At 42.1% G+C, this 22,144-nt stretch overlaps 1 protein-coding gene across 2 annotated transcripts in view; it reads right to left on the reverse strand.

The window, feature by feature from the left end:
- Positions 1-19,017, reverse strand: part of ENPEP (glutamyl aminopeptidase) — an 85,779-nt gene extending 66,762 nt beyond the window's left edge. For both annotated transcript variants that reach the window (XM_054722936.1, XM_008150311.3), the window contains exons 1-2: positions 18,407-19,017; positions 1,430-1,571 (exon numbers count right to left, since the gene is read on the reverse strand). In XM_054722936.1, coding sequence (XP_054578911.1) covers positions 1,430-1,571; positions 18,407-19,017 — 753 coding nt within the window. The remainder of the gene's footprint in view (positions 1-1,429; positions 1,572-18,406) is intronic.
- Positions 19,018-22,144: the final 3,127 nt, after the last annotated feature.

Consider the following 22,144-nt stretch of genomic DNA (forward strand, 5'->3'; position numbering starts at 1 on the left):
CGAACTTGATTTTCTCCTCAGAAGTCCTTTGTCAAAGCTTAGGGGTAAAATTTCTTTTTAGGGGTAAAATGGTGTTGTTGAAAAGGCTATAGGACATTTTATTTTATTTTCATTACTGTGAAAGAGTGATTGAACTATACACTGTATAAAGCTTCTCAGGGAAATATAATTTTGGCTGTGATATAAACTGGACAGGAGTTAGTTATCTTTCAACATAAAGCACACAGTCTTGACCATAGTATTTTTTAAATCTTTATTGTTGCAAGTATTCATATGTTCCCCTTTCTTCCCCCACTGACCATAATATTTGAGGAGATACCGTGATTTCTTAAAGAAGACAAGGCTAGTGTTCAAAGCCTTGCAGAGAGGAAGAACTGAGTAGGTATTAGCTGATTTGTGCATGTGCAGGAGGGCAATAGCTGTACCAGGCATAGCAGGATGCTGGGTTCTCTTTCTCATGTCTGGTTGTCTACAACACAGACCCAAGGGATGGTCACTAAAGTCACTTCCCACTGTGGGAAGAGAGGATTCCATTGCTTGGTGCAACTACTGATCCCATCTGTCTGGTTTTCTCTCCACGCCAGCTTTGCTTCCCTCACTGCCAATCACCAGTCCTAATACTCCATCTATGAATCCTTGCCCAACTCCTGCTACCCATTGTTTATACTTTCCCACTTGCCCTGCAGCCGCACAGTAAGTCACAGGCCAGTGAGAAACTTTAAAAAGGGATTAAGCAAGGGAGGCTGAATTAGAAATGATGTGTCGTTCACAGGGCAAGCGTGTGTACATATGTGCTTGTATGGGAGCATTGGAGCTCCAGGGAAGTAATAAGCTCTGCAATAAAAACCTACTGGCGTTAGTTTTGATCTCCTAATGATTCAGAATAGTCTCTTCTTTCCAGGATTTCCAGAAGTATATTCTGCAAAAGTTAAAGGTCACATGGGGAGGTCTTCAGCAGAAGCTACTAAAGTTAGCATTCTTTTTTCTCCCACCTTCACCTTCTACCTTCCATGCCAAGACATTCTAATAACATTTTACTCTGATCCAGTCTTCTGCATTGGCATTTCAAACGTTAAGTTTATCCTGTCATCTTTCTTCTCCAATCAAAACTCAATTGCTCAGGTGCCTGACACTGGAAGAAAAGTTGATAAACTAATTCACACTGGGGCATAGATAACTGGTGGCAGTTCACTTTTAATCCTCTTAAGATTTTGTTTGTTTTAGTTTGTTCTTGTGGTTTTTTTGAGGAATATTTATGATAAAGACTTCTGGGAATTCAAAGGAAATGTACTCTGAAACCTCTAAATAAGCTATTAGAGCACATTTAATTTTAGAATTCAGTGGTGTTCTTTCATAGCAAATCAGATAATTTACCTGATATTTTAAACTAACTATATTCATAAACAAACAATTTTCCAAAAATACTCACCTGTACTGGCATATTTGAAAGTGCCTTATAGTCTTTGGGGTGGACGATAGATATTGTATAAGTTGCCTTTTTGTTGGGCTCATCAAAACAAGGGAAGGATTTCCTGGCATCTGTTGGTTCATGATCAGTGGCTGCTATGCTCCTTGGAAACAAACACACACAAACAAAGTCCATGTTGTCTCTTCTGACAGCCCTTATGTTTCTACTCCCACAGAAAACAATCAACTGTGTAATTATATCCGTTACATTTCTTAAAATGAGTCTCCATCCACACTCAGGTGCCATAATTAAAAATATGTGAACTGTGGATGAGCAAAAATAAACCCATTTATGAGCTACCACTCTCTTCACCACAAAGTGGTCGAGCAACAAGTCGATAATCACAAAACCAACTCCGGGCTTGTCGGGAACTGCCCCTGTGAGCGGGAGCAGCTGTGTTCCGTCACAGAGCAGAGGAGCATGTCCCAGAGCCCCAGCTCCTGTCCCTGATGGCACATTCTTTCTTATTTATGTTACTCCAGGGACAAAGCCCAGTTTCATTTCCATGCAAAGGAAGGCTCTGAGCAATCTGCCAGGTGAAGCAACCTTTGGCCAAGTTTAAGGCCCATTTTTGAGAAGAGCATTTTTTATGGCTCTAACTTAGCATATGCTTACGTAAGCAAAAATGTTTACATTTAATATTTCCATCACTTCAAAGTGGAGGTACTTTTTCTGAGCAATTGCTCAAAAAAAGAACAAAAAACAATAAATATATAATTTTTATGTGTAGTCCTATCACAGTATGATAGTATTATTGTATTATTGTATTACTGATAGGAAGAGTAAGCAAAGTAAAAAATATAAAAGAAAGGACAAAAATGTTGGCTTATATTCATTAATAATTTGTGTTAGGAAAATATGTTGTTCTTTGAGATCCTCAGGGATTAAGGAAGGTATATCATAAAGATCACCAAGCTAAATTATTAGATCATTTATTCACCCAACAAATAACACACACACACTTGCTAGGTATTATTCTATGTGCTGAGAAAATAACAATGACAAAATAAATAAATAGATATACAAATAGATAACTGAATAAGTAAATAAATAAATTAGGAGCATGATGGGAGCTCTATACAAAATAAAACAGGGTGTGACAGAGAATGACTCGGGAAAAGTGGTGAGCAGCATTAAGTATAGCAGTCAAGGACAATCTCTTAGAGGAGGTGATGGTTTGCTGAGATCTAAATGACGAGGAAAAACCAAGACAGGTGAAGATTAAGGAAAATGTGTTCTAGCAGAGGGTGCACAACCTCTAAGGTGGAGAATAACTTCATGTGGCTGAGAACCTGAAAGGTGTCCAGTGTGGCTGAAGTCTAGTGAACCAGAGAGAGACTGGGAAAAGGAGTTTCAAGAGCAGAGACCATAGTAAGGATCTGGATTTCATTTGGTTCAAAGGTGTATTTTTTTAAATATATTTTTATTTATTTCAGAGAGGAAAGGAGAGGGAGAGAAAGAAACATCAATGATGAGAGAGAATCATTGATTGGCTTCCCTCTGCACAACCCACACTGGGGATTGAGTCCACAACCTGGGCATATGCCCTGACCGGGAATCGAACCATGATCTCCTGGTTCATAGGTTGAAGCTCAACCACTGACACATACTGGCTGGGCAAGGGTGTATTATATACATTAATTTACTTTTAAAATACTGTGTCTTAGCCCTAGCTGGTTTGGCTTAGTGGATAGAGCAGTCGGCCTGCAGACTAAAGAGTCCCAGGTTCGATTCTGGTCAAGGGCACATGCCCCGGTTGGGGGCTCAATCCCCAGTAGGGGGTGTGCAGGAGGCAGCCAGTCAATGATTCTCTCTCATCACTGATGTTTCTATCTCTCTCCCTCTCCCTTCCTCTCTGAAATCAATAAAAATATATTTTAAAAAAATACTATGTCATAGCTCAACATCCAGCTATAAGAAATTAAAATATTTTTGAATTTCTTTTAAAAATCTCTCAGCATACAAAAATTACTTGATAAAAACTCAGCCAAGAAAACTAACCTATGTAAGAAATACAACCAGAAGTGTCTGCCTGGAGAGGCTGTTGACTCAGGGAGGGAACTTTCTGGGATGATTGAAAACAATCTTTATCTTCATAGAAGTGTGGATGACAAAGATCATAATTCATTGAATTGTGCCTGTTAAGATTTGTGCATTTGCTGTATACAGATTTCTCTAAAAATAACTGTTAATCAATATTGAGCTCTAGTAAGTAGTTTTGTGTTGTTGCAGGGCATGGGTTAGCAATTCAGGAACAACCTTCTCTATATGCTTGCTTGAGTCAGTAAAAAAAGTAGTGGAAAGCAGCTTTCTCACTGTTGGGGAAGAGAATTCTAAATTTGTAAAGGGGGAAGTTTAGAATATATAAATGCAGGTTTAGGATAAATTCAATGATTTTCATCTAGATAAGGTAGATAGATATAAAAATACACAGAGACATATGTTTCCTAGCTTTGTCTCCTGAGTAGGACTGGATGCATGATAAGCATGTAGCAATGAACACAATTACCATATTTTTCCATGTATAAGATGCCCCCATGTATAAGATGCCCCCCCCAAATTAAGAAATCAATATTTTAAACATTTTTCTGGTTTCCCCTCTTAAGGCCTTCTTCTTTTTTGGCATCTTAAGGAGTTGTTCTTCCTGTTTTCTCCAATGTCTGATCATACACTCAGTGGGAGGAGGTCCAAATTGTCTCTCTGTAGCTCTATTTCCATGCTCTTTTGCATAGCTGATTACATTCAGTTTGAATTTTGCAGAGTAAGACAATCGCTTACTGGTACTTATCTTTTTATTTTTTGACATTTTTATGGGCTCAGAAAGCTCGGGTCCCTGTTCCATCTGCACACTCTCCACCTCCACCTCCAATTACGGCATCAGCTGATATCAGTAACAATAAGGCTCGTGATTGGAGGAAGCCTGTCTGACAAGGTACAGGCAGCTACGCACCCCGTTGGCTCCTCTTCGGCTGACTTCCGTGTATAAGATGCCCCTCAATTTTCAGTCTAATGATTTTTAAAAAATAACGTCTTATACACGGAAAAATATGATAGTTCCCAGATGATCATTTTTAAATATCACTCTCCATTCAAAGGAACCAGGACTCCTTAGAGAAATGGCTGATTCCAATGTGGGGTCAGGAAAAGTCCAAAATAATCCTGGAGCATCTCAGTGTGCCAAAAAGTAAGAAAGTTCTCAAAGAATCATGGGAACAAGTAACAAAGACACAGGAGTCTGCTTGAGGGGACTACCACTAGCCAAATCTGGGAGAATTGGAACATCAAAATAAACAGTGGAATTATAACTCACTGAATGAAATAAAAATCCATGAATCCTTAGTCTGATAAAAATGAATGAATAGCTCTAGCCGGTTTGGCTCAGTGGATAGGGTGTTGGGCCACGGACTGAAGGGTCATGGGTTCAATTCTGATCAAGAGCATGTACCTAAGTTTTAGGCTCTATGCACTGCCCGGTCCCCTGTCAGGGCACCTGCAGAAGGCAACCAATCTATGTGTCTTTCTTACATCGATGTTTCTCTCTATCTCTCCCCTTCCCTTCCACCCTCTCTAAAAATCAATAGAAAAATATCCTCAGGTGAGAAGTAACCAAAAATAAATATAAATATCCTATATAATAAAAGAGTAATATGCAACTAGATTGAAGGGCAGAACAACCAAACAACCAATCAAAGCGTAATATACTAATGATATGCTAAGGCTGCTCAACCGCTCACTATGATGTGCATTGACCACCTGGGGGCAGACAGTCAACTGGTCAAACAGTCACTATGATGTGCACTGACCACCAGGGGCAGATGCTCCGACTGGTAGGTTAGCTTGCTGCTGGGGTCCAAACAATCGGGACTGAGCGAGATGGGACAGACACAACCTGGAGCCCTCCTGCAGTCCCTCCCTGGCCCAATCATGCACTGGTGGGGTCCCTCAGCCTGGCCTTCCCTCTTGCAATCCGGGATCCCTTGGGGGATGTCAGAGAGCTGGTTTCAGCCTGATCCCACAGGCAACGCCCCTTGGGAAGGTGCCATACGCAGGGCTCATGGCTGGCAAGCGCTGCTGCAGCAGCACGAGCCTCTCCCTATCTGGACTGATTGGGCGTGAGCCTGCAGCAGGCACAGTGGGGCCGGAATTAGCAGGAGTGGCAGGTAGGAGCTGCAGGCAGCATTGGACTGCAGGTTTCAACCCGATCCCTGCAGACGACCCAGAGGGACCCCACCCATGCACAAATTCGTGCACTGGCCCTCTAGTGTGTGTGTGTGTGTGTGTGTGTGTGTGTGTGTGTGTGTGTATCAGGTTATGAAAGACAAAAAAAGACCAAGGGACTGTTTAGTTTAAAGGAGTCTAAAGAGACATGACACTAAAAGCAATAATGGATCTGGACTGTGAAAAAATAGCTCAAAAGGACATTTTGTGGAGAAAACCAAGATGGCGGCATAGGTAAACACCTAAACTGCTGTCTCGCACAACAATTTCAAAACTACAACTAAAAGACAAAACAGACATCATCCAGAACCACAGGAAGGCTGGCTGAGTGGAAATTCTACAACTAGAAGGAAAGAGAAAAGCACACTGAGACTCACAGGAGCTGCAGAAGGCAGAGGTACAGAGGCTTGCGTGGAGAGGGCTGGAAACTGAGTATGCGGCTGGCTTTTTCAAGCAGGAGGGAGACAAAAGCTCCCGACAGCTCTGAACTCCAGTTCCAGGCAAGACTCTGGGGACCCAGACTCATTCAGGGAGAAACTGGACTGTCTGGCAGTGGGTGAAACTCGAGGGCGGCTTTCTCTCAGAGGTGCTTGCAGCAATTACTGCAGGAGACTGAGACATGGGGTCCTCTTAGGGCAGGGCTGATGGGAAGTCATCGCTGTTGGCTCTGCCCTGAGACTCCGCCCCATCCAAGCTGAGCACAGAGGCTTTTGCAAGTCTTGTCTCATAAGGGTGTTTCCAGCACAGAAGTTCTCCCAGTGTAGACACAGCTGATCCTCACAGCCAATTGGCCTGGAGGTCAATTCCCCCCAGTGATACCAACAACAATAAAGGCTTAACTACAACAAGACTGTGCACACAGCCCACAAAGGGGTGCACCAAGAGTGTCCACCTCAGGTAACTGGGGAGGTTGAGCCACTGGGCCCTAGAGGACACCTAGCACACAAAGCCACTCTATCAACTCAGGGAAGCAGCCAAAATGTGGAGACAAAGAAATAGGTCACAAATGAAAGAAATGGAGGAAAGCAAATGACTGGATACAGAGTTCAAAACCACGGTTATAAGGTTTTTCAAGAATTTTCTAGAAAAGGCCGATAAATTTAGCGAGACCCTCGAGGATATGAAAAAGGACCAACTAGAAATTAAGTATACACTGACTGAAATAAAGAATAATATACAGAGATCCAACAGCAGACTAGAGGATCCCAAGAATCAAGTCAAAGATTTGAAATACAAAGAAGCAAAAAACACCCAACCAGAAAAGCAAAAAGAAAAAAGAATCCAAAAATATGAAGATGGTGTAAGGAGCCTCTGGGACAACTTCAAGTATACCAACATCTGAATTATGGGGGTGCCAGAAGAAGAGAGAGAGCAAGATACTGAAAACCTATTTGAAGAAATAATGACAGAAAACTTCCCCCACCTGGTGAAAGAAATAGACTTACGAGTCCAGGAAGGACAGAGAACCCCAAACAAGAGGAATCCAAAGAGGACCACACCAAGACACATCATAATTAAAATGCCAAGGGCAAAAGACAAAGAGAGAATATTAAAAGCAGCAAGAGAAAAACAGTTAGTTACCTACAAGGGAGCACCCATATGATTGTTAGCTGATTTCTCAACAGAAACTATGCAGGCCAGATGGGAGTGGCAAGAACTATTCAAAGTGATGAAAAGCAAGAACCTACAACCAAGATTACTCTACCCAGCAAAGCTATCATTCAGAATTGAAGGTCAGATTAAGAGCTTCACAGATAAGCAAAAGCTAAAGGAGTTCATCGCCGCCAAACCAGTATTATATGAAATGCTGAAAGGTATTCTTTAAGAAGAGGAAGAAGAAGAAAAAAGTAAAGATAAAAATTATGAACAACAAATACATATCTATCAACAAGTGAATCTAAAAATCAAGTGAATAAAAAGTCTGATGAACAGAATAAACTGGTGAATATAATAGAATCAGGGGCATAGAAAGGGAGTGGACTGACAATTCTCTGAGGGGAAAGGGGTGTGCGGGGTGCAGGAAGAAACTGGACAAAAGTCGTACACCTATGGATGAGGACAGTGGGAGGAGTTAGGACAGAGGGTGGGGTGGGATCTGGGTTGAGGGGAGCTTTGGGGGGGAAAAAGAGGAACAATTGTAATAATCTGAACAATAAAGATTTATTTTTAAAAAAGGACATTTTGTGGTTAATTGATGAATTTGATTATGACTGTGGATTAGGTAATTATATTATATCAATATTAAATTTCCTGGTTTTGATAACTGCATTGTGGTTGTTGGAGAATGTTCATGTACTTAAGAAATATATACTGAATGCTGAGGTAAAGGGAAACAGTGTTTCAATATACTTGAGAGAGAGAGACATTGAAGGGGGAAGGGAGAGAGAGGAAATAGGACAAAATGTAAACCATTGGTGGGTCTGGGTAAAGTGTTTCTAGGAGTTCATTGTACTATTCATGTAACTTTTCTGTAAGTTTGAAATTATTTCAAAATAAAAAGTTACTCAAAAAAGTCTCAGCCAAGAATTTATTCTTCAATAAGTAATTACAGATGAGTTTCCGTGATCATAATTTAACTAGTGCATTGAAATTTCTAACACCGTGCAGATTGCAGGGAATTGCAAATACACCAGGATTAAAGAAACCTGTACACCTTGCTGGGGTACTAAGGTTTTCTAGTAAGCTGCACCAAGTTCCAATCCCATGTTTTGTCAGCTGCCCCATTTCCTCTGGATTCTTCTGGCTTCTGATTTCTTCCAGAAGCAGAGGAAAAGGAAAAGTCACTCTGCAAGGATGTTGCAGCTTAGTCTCACCTCAGAAATAAGCCAGTTAACTAATTTGGGAATATAAGTGTGTGTGTGTGTGTGTGCGTGTGTGTGTGCGCGCGCGCGCGCGCCTCTGTGTGTGGAAGGTGAGGGTGAGGAGGGAGTTGAATTACATGTTCCTAATAGCCGTGGGCTAGGTTTCCAAACACTTTACCACTCTCTGCTCTATGCCCCAGCGCCCAAGAGAGCGGAGAATTTTCAATCCTTTCCCCATCTCTCTTTACAAGAGGTTGTGCTTGAAAATTCAGAGATCCTGTACTTTAAAAATGGAACGTAACAGTGTCGGAAATGTCTCTGTGTGGTGTGTTTGCTGGTCCTGTCAGTGAGTGTTAATCACGGCAAACCCATGCAGCTACAGTAATCTGGACAGATATTGGTGTAGGTCAAGCGACACGAATTGACAAGAAGAGTTACAGAATGTGCACTGTTATTTCTAAATGGTAGAACCAATATGATTTTATGGGGGAATTTCCCTTCTAAGAGTAAAACTTCCTAGATTCTAATTAGTCTTTAGCCTCTTCTGTGTACTTGCACAAATTACAAAACCTACCACTCTCGGTGCCCTCATCTATGAAACCTGGTTACCAAAGCACATCGGGCCTCTTCATAGGGCTGGGAGGAGACAGAAGGGCTAGGTCATGTGTAGTAATATATTTGAAACTCCCTTGAAATTTACATAATGGGATTAGGATACACCTCATTCTATTTTCTTAAATTCTGGAAAGCTAGCTATTCTTTTCTTTTCCTTCCTTCCTTCTTTCCTTCCTCCCTCCCTCCCTCTCTCCTTCCCTTCCTTCTTTCCTTCCTTCCTTCCTTTCTCACATAGTACATGCAACTTTAATCAACCAAAAGAAAAAGTCCCAAATGTATTTGTCACTTCTTGGTGGAGACACCAACACTTCATTCGCATATCTTACAAAAAAGGACATTCTAGGATTGACAACACTGTGAATCCAGCATTCAGACCATGTAGGCTCCACTCGATTGGTTAAGATCCTTCCATCCTGTGACCACACCAGATGCCTAGGTCCCCAAAACAGCTTTGCACAGAGTGCTCCAAAGTCAAGGGCTATAAACCAACCCAAGATCAGGAAGCAGAGTCTCAACCAGGGTGCCATGGTAGGTCCAGGCTTAGGTGAGCCTGACTATGCTTTATGATGTAGCACCTTCCACAACCAATAGACTTCAAAATTCATTCAGACACAAATATCTGTACTAGAACACAATTAATTTTTTAAAATTTGTGTGTCAATGCTATAAGTGATATAACAATTTTTAAAAATAACATTTTTCTCATGAACTCCTGTATGACTCAATAGCTCCTATTTAAATATGCTAAATTCACCTGGCTGGCATGGCTCAGTGTTAACCTATGAACCAGTAGGTCACGGTTCAATTCCCGGTCAGGGCATATGCCTGCGTTGTGGGCCATGCAGGAGGCAGCTAATCAGTGATTCTCTCTCAACATTGATGTTTCTATCTCTCTCTCCCTCTCCCTTCCTCTCTGAAATCAATTATATATATATATATATATATATATATATATATATATATATGTTAAATTCCATCCAAAGTTACTAAAGTTTTATATATATGCAAATTTGAAAAGGAGATATATGAGAGAGCAGTATAAAACAATTTTAGATCACAACTTCTTTGGGGAGGTTTTATTCAGTGATTAAACTTTTCCTTTTTAAAATCAGCTGAATTGTGTTGCAAATTAATGTGGAAAGCCTGGCTAATAGCACAGTACGTTCAAAAGTGACTGCTGGGTCTGTTCTGAATAATTACCACGCCAGGCAAAGGCGCTGAGGTAAACCACTTTTCCCTGGGGGCCTTGCTGTGCTATGTTAATAAGCCTTTTTCCAGGCCCAGCACATTAAAAATATAATTCTATGTAGCTTATCCTATCTAATAAAAGAGTAATATGCGAATTGACCATACCTCCGCTACACCCACAAGCCACGCCCACCAGCCAATCAGGAACGAGTATGCAAATTAACCCAATCAAGATGGCAGTGTCCACGGAGCGAGCAGGAGGCTTGGGTTTCCCCGGCAATGGAGGAAGCCAAGCTTCCCACACACCCTGGCCAGCCCTGGACTCCACTCAAGGCTACAAAGTTTCAATTATAGAAGATAAATAAATCCCAAAGAAAACGGCGGCAGCCACTGAGCTGCAGAGAGCAGGAGACTAGGGTTGCCCCTGGCAATGGAGGAAGCCAAGCTTCCTGGCCAGCCCAGGCCTCCACTCAAGGCTACAAAGTTTCAATTATAGAAGATAAATAAATCCCAACAAAAATGGCTGCAGCCATGGAGTGAGCAGGAGGCTTGGGTTTCCCCGGCAATGGAGGAAGCCAAGCTTTCCACCCGCCCTGGCCTCCGCTCAAGGCTATAAAGTTTCAATTATAGAAGATAAATAAATCTCAGATACCAGGGCCTCCACTTGGGTCGCCGGGGGGGGGGGGGGGGGGGGAATGGCTGGCCTGCAAACCACCACAGGCCCCTCACCCAGGCCACCCCACACCTCAAAGGAACCCCCACCCTGATCCGGGACAGCCTTCAGGGCAAGCCAGCCGGCCCCAAATGTGCACCAGGCCTCTATCCTATCTAATAAAAGAGTAATATGTAAATTGACCATCACTCCAACACACAAGAGGGCTGCCCCCATGTGGACACAAGATGGCCGTCACAAGATGGCCAGCAGGGGAGGGCAGTTGGGAGGGACCAGGTCTGCAAGGGAGGGCAGTTGTGGGTGATCAGGCCAGCAGGGGAGGGCAGTTGGGGGCGATCAAGTCTGCAGGGGAGGGCAGTTAGGAGTGACCAGGTCTGCAGAGGAGGGCAGTTAGGGGCAATCAGGCTAACAGGGGAGCAGTTAGGCATCAATCAGGCTGGCAGGCAGAAGTGGTTAGGGGCAATCAGGAAGGCAGGCAGGTGAGGAGTTGGGAGCCAGCAGTCCTGAATTGTGAGAGGGATGTCCGACTGCCCGTTTAGGCCCGATCCTAACGGGATCGGGCCTAAACGGGCAGTCGGACATCCCTCGAGGGGTCCCTGATTGGAGAGGGTGCAGGATGGGCTGAGGGACACACGCCACCCCATGCACGAATTTCGTGCACCGGGCCTCTAGTTAATTTATAAAAGAGCAGAATACCCCTCTGACTTCTCTCTGAATAAGTCACATCAAGGTGACTTTAGAGAAAGCTGGAGAGAAGAGGAGGTGATGATGCAATACACTCTGAATCAACTTAAAAAACACACAAAACCCACTACTATCCTATAAATCATCTGGCAGACTATTTCTAATGAAGACTCTCAGGCTATATTCAGCAATTTGATAACTTAATCCAGCAAAATAAATAGCAAGGTCTAGGTAAGAACCTTAAACAAAAGGCTTCTGACACAAATGGGGCAGCCACAGTTGCTACGTGTCAGTGCAGACCAAAGCGAGTGTTCCGCTTGTAAGAAGGGAAGTTGATCCGTGGAAGACAGCCCATCCCGCTTACTCAGATTCCAACATGCTTTTGGTGGTTTGAATGAAAGCGTTAATTATTTACCTTTTTCTTCCAATTATCTTCCCCTATATAGAAGACATGCAAGGTCAAGTGAAATCTTTTTTGTTTCCTTGCTCCTAAAATAAATTATTAAGCTTCCTGCAACAAGTAAACAAGACAAAAAAATCAATTCTTTATTGATAGTGGATATGCTGATAGCTCGACATATCAATCTTAAGAATATAATGAATAAACTGACCCACACATCCACGCATGTGGGAATATACCACACACACTGACCTAAGACCATCCCACTGATTTCCCTTTTTACCACATTTCCACTTAACTCCTAAATCTTTATCAGAAGCCTTCACCTTGTGCTGCAGACGTATTTATCCAAATGCCTCCTAGATATGCCTTCCTAGATGTCTGACAGGCATTCAACACATCTGACACTGAACTGAAGACCTTCCCTTCTCAATCTGGTTCTTCTCTTCTATTTCCAATTACAGTGTGGCTCTTACTCAGATCAGGTATCTGGGGCATCCTAGGCCCATAAGTTTGCCTTAACCCTCTGCATAGTCAGTTTGCAAATCCTGATTCCTTCCCTCCAAACTGCCTTCTCCATTGTGTCATCTTCTGTCCGTCTTGAAGCCACTGTCCTACCTGACCTTCACTTCTTTCCTGGGTCATTGCACTGTCTCCCGTATACCCATGTACGGATTTGGCTCTTTCCTTCAACACCCACTTCTAAATGGTCACCAGTTACTTTTTCCTTCATAATGCCTTTCATCAGCTATCCTTCCTTTTCTTTCTCATGGGTTTTCCAGAGTTACCTCTAGCTAACCTCTTCTTATAAACCTCTCCCACAAACTAATTTTGTCCCCACTCTGCTCTTCTGACTTGACGCCTTTCCTTTTTACTTGCTTTTACCTTCTCAGTTTGCCTATTAAAATCCCACCATAATATTAAAGTCAGTGTCAATCCTACCAATGTTATGAAGATGATCCAGAAAACTCAAACTAGAAACCATCTGTCCTCCTTTTAAATTCTTGTAATTTCTATCAATTGCAATAATCTCAGTCCTTAAAGTATAAAGACTGGGTTCCTAAATTTAAAAAGAAAATATATACCAATTCCACTTCCCTTCAACAAGATGGGCAGAAAAGGAACAAGGAAGGTTTCCACCCTGATTTGGAAGGTAGAGATGTCATTGGTGGAAGCTGGACTCCTTCCTGGGAAAGGCGCCGTAGCCATGCGGCCTGGCCCAGCTTGTGCCAGAGGACATCAGGAGTGGAAAAGCCATATATGCATTCAGTAATATTTGAGTGTTCAGTGTATGCCAGACAGTGAACAAGAGAGACTTGGCTTACTCTCAGAGACCCACAAAGAGTCCACAGTCACATACGGTAGGGAAACTACAACTCTGGCAGTCCATTCATAATGGACACTGTCAGATCACACAAGAAATCATATTGTATTTAATGTTATTGCCCAAACTAATTTGGCCACAGTATCCCTCCCCTACTTTTGTCCTGGCAAAATCTATTGCTATCCCATGCAGCTAGAGCTCTGTGCAACACACTTTGGGAAATACTGTGTAAGATTAGTTTAAATGCCGAGAAAGAAATGCTCCACTTGGGAGAGAAAAAAAATATTGTTATACACTCTGGAGATTTGAGTAGAGGGGACTCTGTCTGGGAAAAGAACAACTGAAAAGAGTGGGGGGGGGGGGTTGGGTGGTGTGGGCAGGGAAATATTTCAAAAGTTTCAATTCTTTTAAGTGCTTTTTCTCAGACCTTAAGAGAGTAGTAGGAAAAGAGACTTAAATTTTCCACACTTTCTCCTCCTAAGCCTCACTATAAGTCTGTCCCCAGCAAGGTGACAGCTTGACATAGAGAACTCTCAGCTGGCTCCCCCTTCTTCTACAACTCTCCTTTACCTTAGCATTTTGAGGGAAAGAAGCTACTGAGTTCATTCATGTTTAGCTTGCATCATGGCTGCAACAATAATCTCCCAATCTGCTTATACTCAATCCTGGAGTTAAATTTTACATTAAGGCAAAAAAGTCAGAGAATATGATTTTGATTGCATCAAGTGTATTACCACAGTGGTACTTTAAATTTCATGAGCTTCGAATATTACAAAGCTCACTCTATAATGTGAAAGCATAGTGTTGCTCCAGTGAATTCACTCTTGCCATCTTTATATGGACAGTCATGGGAAACCCTAGAGGCCTGCATTGTCCAATGGCTTGAAAGAAATGCATTTTTTTCTCATATGTCTGAGATATTTCCTAACAAGCCAAACCAAAAGTATTCCATTGAGCCTAAATGAAGGTATTGAGTATGTGCCAGGACTATTCCAAAGCGTGTTTGCAGTGCACAACTGGCAGCATCCTGTGTAATATGAGAGCCTCAAAAGCTACCAATGAAAACAAACTCGGGAAGACCAATCTTCCCTGAGAACCTAGCAGCACAGGCCTTCCTCACCAATCTTGCTCGTCGCATAGTATTTGCTGCCCAACAATTAAGACAGCTAGGTTTCCGAATGTCAGCTCTCACATATATATTTTATGGTAAAATTAACTGGTGCGGTAACATAATCCAAAGAATCAGAGTAAGTAATATATATTTTAGTATATAGTGTGGGTTTTTTTAAAAAATATATTTATATTGATTTCAGAGAGGAAGGGAGAGAAATACCAATGATAAGAGAGAATCATTGATCAGCTACCTCCCGCATGCCCCGCACTGGGGATCGAGCCCGCAACCCAGGCATGTGCCCCTGATCAGAATTGAACCCAGGACCCCTCAGTCTGCAAGGTGACTCTCTATCCACAGTGTGTGTTTTTTTAATTTATGAAGTATGTAACAAAAATTTATTAATGGAACCTTATTTCATATTTTTTGGCCTTCCTATAGTATATAGAATTTTAATGAAATATTTTGATGGCTTTACTTGGATGAAATTTCTATTTATTTTCACAGCCTAAGAAGCAGTTTTAAAGTCTGAGAAATAGTAATTTTAAAGCTTTGACTCACTTTACACTAATGAATTTTTAGAATCTCTTGAAGGCGGATGTTCTTCAGAATAGTATGCCTTTTCCTCCACCAAAGTGCAAACACTTTAGAAAATTATGTTACTGTTAGTGTGTCTTAGAAAAGTAGGTACTTTCATGCATTGTTGGTGGAAATGTAATTTGGGACATACTTTTTGAAATTTGGTTTGGAGACACACATACATACACATGTATGTGCACACATCATATATATATGTGTGTGTGTCATATCTACACTAATAAAAGAGTAACATGCTAATCGACCATGCCTTCGTGACACCCACCAGCCAATCAGGAGTGAGTATGCAAATCAACCCAACAAAGATGGTGGGTTAATTTGCATACACAGGCACCGAGTGGCTGGGGGTGGGGCAGGACGCTTGCATCGTCGCCATGGCAACCATTCAGGCATTCCACACCACCCCAGCCTCTGGGCCTCTGGGCAGCGTGGGAAGATGGAAAGGCGGCTCTGGGCCTGAGGAGAAAGGCAGCTCTGGCCAGAGTGAAGCGGTGCTGGCAGCCAGGGGAAGGAAGGCCCATTCTTGCACGAATCTTTGTACATAGGGCCTCTAGTATACATAAATGTGTATATATACACATGTGCATGCATTTATACATATGTAGTTTGGACCATTTTCCTAAAGAAATCTTAGAAAATGTTATACATTATTATAGAGATGTTCATTAACTACGTTTTTATAGGTATTTATAGGTAAAACATAGGAGCAACTTAAATGCTCAGTTTTAATGGAACAATTGAATAAATTATATTCATACAATGAACTACCATGTATCCATTAAATCATACAGAAGAATAGCAAATGACATGTTAAAGTGTTGATATATCCTAAAAGCATGTTGCACAACGCTATGCACAGCATAATAATGCCATGTTTATGTGTCCAGAAAAAAATGCTAAAAGAATATTTGCCTAAATATTAACAATGACTATACTTGAGTGATGGACTTATAAATGGTTTATATTTTCCTATAAAATGTTCCCTGTCTTCCAAGTTTTCTGTGGCAATGTGTACTTACACTTATGTTCTTTTCTGACTTTTTTATAGTAATAAAATTCTGGAAACAACTCAAATGTCCATCAGGGAATTGGTTTTAAAAAATAGTGCATTCGTGCAGGGGAATATTATACAATTAAAAAAATCTGACTCTTAAAAATATTTAAGAATGAATGGGAAATGCTTATAATATGTTAAGTTAAAAAGGTATATAGATGGATTGCCATTTTGTTCGCCTAGAAAAATATTAGAATTACATTAACGTGTTAATGGAGTTACCACTGAATGGTGAAAGTGCTTATTGGTTCTTTTGATTTTCCTTTTTAATAATTTTCTATGCATTCAACATTTGTAATTTTTATAAACAGAAAAATGTAAACAATAAAGACGTTTGCTTACTATTGGTATTAAGATACGTCATCTATAGGAGCATGTTCCCTTCACACTGGCATTTCTACTCAATGTATCAGTGTACTACACAGTAAGATAGGGATATTGACATTTTTTACTTTAGTACTTGGGTCTCTCTGACAAACAGGAAGAATTTGGGGCAAAATGTTCACTTTGCTCTATAAGATGTTTAAAACAACATGGGAAAGGGATGTACAGTGAGCTGGCCCCAGATTCACATTTCTGAACTGTGATACTACAGTTTCTTAATCATTTACCTGTTCAGAATCTAAGTAAGCAAAGGTCAACACAGTTTCAAGTTCAGTGACACTTCAGGTGTAGCCTTTCTCCTTGATACAAGGGCCACACCCACAGTGTGAAGGTTTTTTAAGATCATTGAGTTTATACCTTTAGTACAACTCTAGTGGCAGTCTCTGATTGATTGTCAAGGCAAGTAACATCTTTGGCCCTGACCGGGTTGGCTCAATGGATAGAGCGTCGGCCTGCTGACTGAAGGGTCTCAGGTTCAATTCCAGTCAAGGGCAGGTACCTTGGTTGCGGGCACAACCCCAGTAGGGGGTGTGCAGGAGGCAGCTGATTGATGTTTCTCTCTCATTGATGTTTCTAACTCTCTATCCCTCTCCCTTCCTCTCTGTAAAAAATCAACAAAACATATATTTTTTAAAAAATAACATCTTTGTTGGACTCAGGAAATGAAATTGTGTACACACACACACACACACACACACACGGAAGACTGTGGGGAAGAAAATGTTTTCAAGTCCTTAATTATACATCTTTCATGTTGCAAAAAACTTATAAGGCATTACCATGCATATTGCATTATGGGCAGTAAGTCCAAAGATTTATCTATGTGCTGCCACTGAAGTGTGGACTCCGTATTTATTGAAAGCTTATCTGTAAATGATTCTGGCTAAGTGAGATAAAGGACACCGTCCTGTCTTCATTCCTAGATGGAGTCACAAAGACAACTCCATGAATTTTACATACTCTCTCAATGTCTTTTCTCTAGTAAAGTAGTCAAAATTATAATGGACATGTACAGACTTTCACTTAAATTGAGTGTAATAGCATTTTAAAGGTTCAGTTTAAAACCATCGCCCTGGGGCCCAAGAGTATCACCAGTGAAATTTGCCAAGTGCGTGTATTTCAAAAATCTGAGTTCGTTTATACTAAATATTAAGGATACGGCGCTGGCCGGCGTGGCTCAGTGACTAGAGCGTCGGCCGGAGAACAAGGGCCGTGGGTTCGATTCAGGTCAAGAGCAGGTGCCTGGGTTTCGGATTCCCCTCCCAGAACGGGGCACGTGCAGGAGGCACTTTATTAACGTGACGGCTCGCACATCGATGTTTCCCTCTCTTCTCTCCTCCCCGCCTCCCTTCCACTTTCTCTAAAATCAATGGGGAAAAAAAAAAAATCCTCCAGTGAGGTTTAACAAAAGTAAATAAAAATAAAAAGGATACGGCTTAGCATAGAATGATTTTTTTTCCCCAAAGGAACAAAAGACTCACACTGATTTTTCTTTTTTTACACTCTGTGCAGCTCACTCAAAACTTTCAAATGTGGTGATTATGAACCTACACCAGGGCAAGCCTTGGTGATTCCCAGAGAAACGGGCAGCCCTGACGTCAAGGATTACATGTGAGACCAGCAAACTAGTGAAAAGGTGGAAAGCGAGAAAGAAAGAAAAGGAAACGGAAAGCAAGCATGTGCATTTAGGGGAAATAGAGCAAAAAAATAAAATAAAATAAAATAAAATAAAATAAAATAAAATAAAATAAAATAAAATAAAATAAAATAAAATAAAATAAATAAAATAAAATAAAATAAAATAATAAAATAAAATAAAATAATAAAATAAAATAAAATAAAATAAAATAAAATAAAATAAAATAAAATAAAATAAAATCAGTATTTACTTGGTCTGTCCGTTCTCCACGTAGGTCGTCCTATAAAAGCCCACGAGCGAGCCGTTCAGCTGGCCGGCGAAGGCCAGGCTCAGGAGGTAGAAGGGGCCCTGGCCGGGGTTCGCGGGGAGCTCCTCCTCGGCCTCCACCACCACGTACTCCTGCGGTGGGTACTCGAAGCAGCGCCGCACCGGCACCGGCGCCCCCGAGGGCCGCGTCAGCACGGGCAGCCGGCTGACCTTGGTCTCGCGGAGGTGCAGCCACAGGTGCCGCGTGGGCGCGCTCAGGTTGATGGAGATGCTCACGGTGCCCGTGTACGTGTCCTCCTCCAGCAGCGGCTTCACCTCCAGGTCGTAGTGCACCGGGCTGACGGAGTCCGGCAGCCTGAAGTTCCTCCAGCCCCCGCTGGCATCGTCGCTGGCGGGGCAGACGCCCTGGTCCTGGGGGGGGCTCGCGGTGGGAGGAGTGGGGGTGGAGGCGTTTTCCGCGGGGTCACACGATCGGGTCAAGCCAACAGCAAGTCCTACTATCACCCCTACCCCCACCACCACCGCGCAGATCGCCGCCACATGTTTCCCTCGAATGCAGTATCTCTTGGAGTCGTCCCCCTCCGCAAAGTTCATCGTGGTTTCCGAAGTCCAATGCTGCTCTGGGGAGGATGTTCCCGTGAACGGACGGACGTCGGCAGACTTCCTTTTTTAAATGGGAAGGAATGCCCTGGTTTGGGCAGCCTGTTTTCACTTCCCCCCCACCTCTCTCTCTCTCTCTCTCTCTCTCTCTGGCTTCTTCTCTCCCGGCACGTTTCCCCCAGCCACTCAAGGATGAATGCCGAGGCGGGGGTGGGGTGGAAGAGGAGCTGAGCGGGAGGGAGAGGACTGACGAGAGAAAATTGTCCCCCGCTCCCTTATAAACAGTGCATCCCCACCCCACCCCTCGGGCGCTGGAGGGAGTTAAATATAAAACAGGCTGAGCTTATCAGCCAACGGGAGGATGGTGCTTTGCCAAAGCTCTGTCAGCAGCTTTCTGGAGAACATTTGGGAAAGGGGTGTGCTGGCCATAGAAAAACTCAACCTTTGTCACTGGGTCTCTGCCTTCTTCCTGCTGTGCTCACAGTCTCTCTCTCTCTCTCTTCACCAAAGGGCTTCTTGAATTTCAGCTGTTTTATCAGGTAGCTTGCCAAAGAAGCTAAGTGTTTTCTTTTCATTCTTCTCCTCCTGTTATTGTAAACATTCAGATCCTGCCTTTTTGCCAGAGTCACGTCCTGGAATCGGATGCTCAGAGTGATGCATAAATTCAAGGACCGCTTAGGTATTCAGTGAGTATTTGTTGAACGGGGGAGTTAGTAAAGCAGAGCCAGGTAACCCTAACGGAGTACAGTGGATGCTGGGTGAAAGAGAAGGGGAAACACGGAGAAATTAGCCAAAGCAGTACTGGACCTGAAAAGCCCAAGAGACAGAAGGGGAGAGGATTGGGAAGTCAGAACTATAAGGACGGTAAACTTGGTAGATAATCTTGTTAGGTTAGATACTCGAACTGGATTAGATAAATTTATCTCTGCACTTTGCCTGCAAGGGAGACTTCCTTTAGATTTTGATGTGGTAGATCACATTTGGAACAGATTCTGATGGGAAAGGAGGCCTGTTGGGAGATTCATTCTTGCTTCTGAATGATAAGGTCAAGGGGAGAAATCACAAGAATGACCTCCCTTGTTAAAATGTAGACACCTGAGCCTTCTCTATTAGTAGCAATAATTATAAAAATTTTGAAAACTTTCTATATGCCAGGTACTATACTAAGAACTTCATAGAAGTTATTTAAATCTTTCCAACAACTCTATAAGAGTGGTACGATTATGATGCTCATTTTAAAAATGGGAAGACTGATATTTAAAAAGGTTACGTTATTTGCTTAGGGTCACACAACTGATAAATAGCAGAATTAAGGTTGGAACCCAGGTTGTCTGAATCCAAAGTCCATATATCTAACTCACTGCCTCCATTCTCTGAAGAGGAGAAATGTTTAAAGGGTAAGTAACTATGAAAAACTTGATCAATATTTCCCAAAGTGCAATCCGTGGGTATTAATAGATATACTTATGTTAGGGGCAAAAATAAAATATTGGGGACTAGCTATGCTTATGGGAAATATTAATCATGCTCTATTAACCATGATTGCCTTGTTCTGATTAAAGAAAGGACATTCTAGCCCTAGCTGGTTTGACTCAGTGGATAGAGCATCAGCCTGCGGACTGAAGGGTCCTGGGTTTGATTCCAGTCAAGGGCACATACCCAGGTTGCTAACTTGACCTCCACTAGGGGATGTGCAGGAGGCAGCCAATCAATGATTCTCTCTCATTATTGATGTTTCTATCTCTCCCTCTCCCTTCCACTCTGAAATCAATAAAAATATGTGGGTTGTTTTGTTTTTTAAAAAAAGAAAGGACATTCTAACTTGGCTGGAAGTTGTATGTCCCCAGGACCTGGGAATCAACCTTGGACCTGGGAGTCAACCTTGGACCTGGGAGTCAACCTTGGACCTGGGAGTCAACCTTGAAACCATTCTCATTCAAGAACTGCCTATTACCATGAAAGATTAACAACCTTGTTGCCCAAACGATGGAGTCCTACCCCACCCTCCTACTTCCCCATGCCTGTACTCCCTACTTCCCCATGTAATCTTTGTCCTATCCTATATAAGCAGCTGGCTTATGGGGGGCTGCAGAGCAGATTTTTGTGGCTGACCCGCTGCTCTCCCATATTGCTGGCAGTATTTGAATAAATGCTCATATATGATTCAACCCTGTCTCTGCTTAATTGGCTCAAGTAGTGACCGGCAGCACAGACCCATTGGTTGTCCGGTTTCACTTACAGAGCAAGCAATGCTGGGTTAGAAAAGTTAATAAGTTCTTTCACTACCTTCCATTCTCTCAGAGCCTCCAGATGGTATTACACATACTGTGAATGTCCCAGGCAGGATGTACTATTGAGTAGTGTCTACACTTAGTAGAAACATTTGTCAGTGTTTTTTCTATATCTATTGATATGATAATATGATTTATATTTTTTTATTTTGATAATGTTATGTATCACAATAATTGATTTGCAAATATTGTTCCAACTTTGCATCCCAAGAATAAATCCCACTTGATTGTGGCATATGTCTTTTTAAATGTATTATTGAATTTGGCTAATATTCTGTTGAGAATTTTTGCATCAAAGTTCATCAGTGATATTTTTTTAGTGTCTTTTCCTGGTTTTGGTATATAGTAATGCTAGCCTCATAAAATGAGTTTGGTAGCCATCCCCCTTCTTCAATTTTTTGGAATAGTTTGAGAAGTATAGGCATTAATTGTTGGGATGTTTGGTAAAATTTACCTATGAAGCCATCAGGTCCATAACTTTTGTTTTTTGGAGGTTTTTTTTGGTTACCAGTTCCATTTCATTAGTAGTTATGTGGACGAAAGGGGCCACATGCTAACCTGACAAGCTCAGGGTGTTGTGGAGGGAACAGAGTCAAGACCACTGGAGTCCAGACCAAATTAAAATTTAGGGAGCCTTTAATTGCCGGCCGGCGACTGTTCTCTCTCCACGCAGGGAGGTCAGAGAGCAGCCCCAACCCTTTGTGCAAGACCACTTTTAAGCACATTAACCACATCCTGTTTTTGCAGAGTAAGCAACCCAAGACAAAACAGTTTTTCCCAAATAATGTCAGGGCCATGCTATTGACGACCATGTTATTTACAGGGTTATC

The sequence above is a fragment of the Eptesicus fuscus genome, chromosome 2 (assembly GCF_027574615.1).
Source record: "Eptesicus fuscus isolate TK198812 chromosome 2, DD_ASM_mEF_20220401, whole genome shotgun sequence".
NCBI classification, from domain to species: domain Eukaryota; kingdom Metazoa; phylum Chordata; class Mammalia; order Chiroptera; family Vespertilionidae; genus Eptesicus; species Eptesicus fuscus.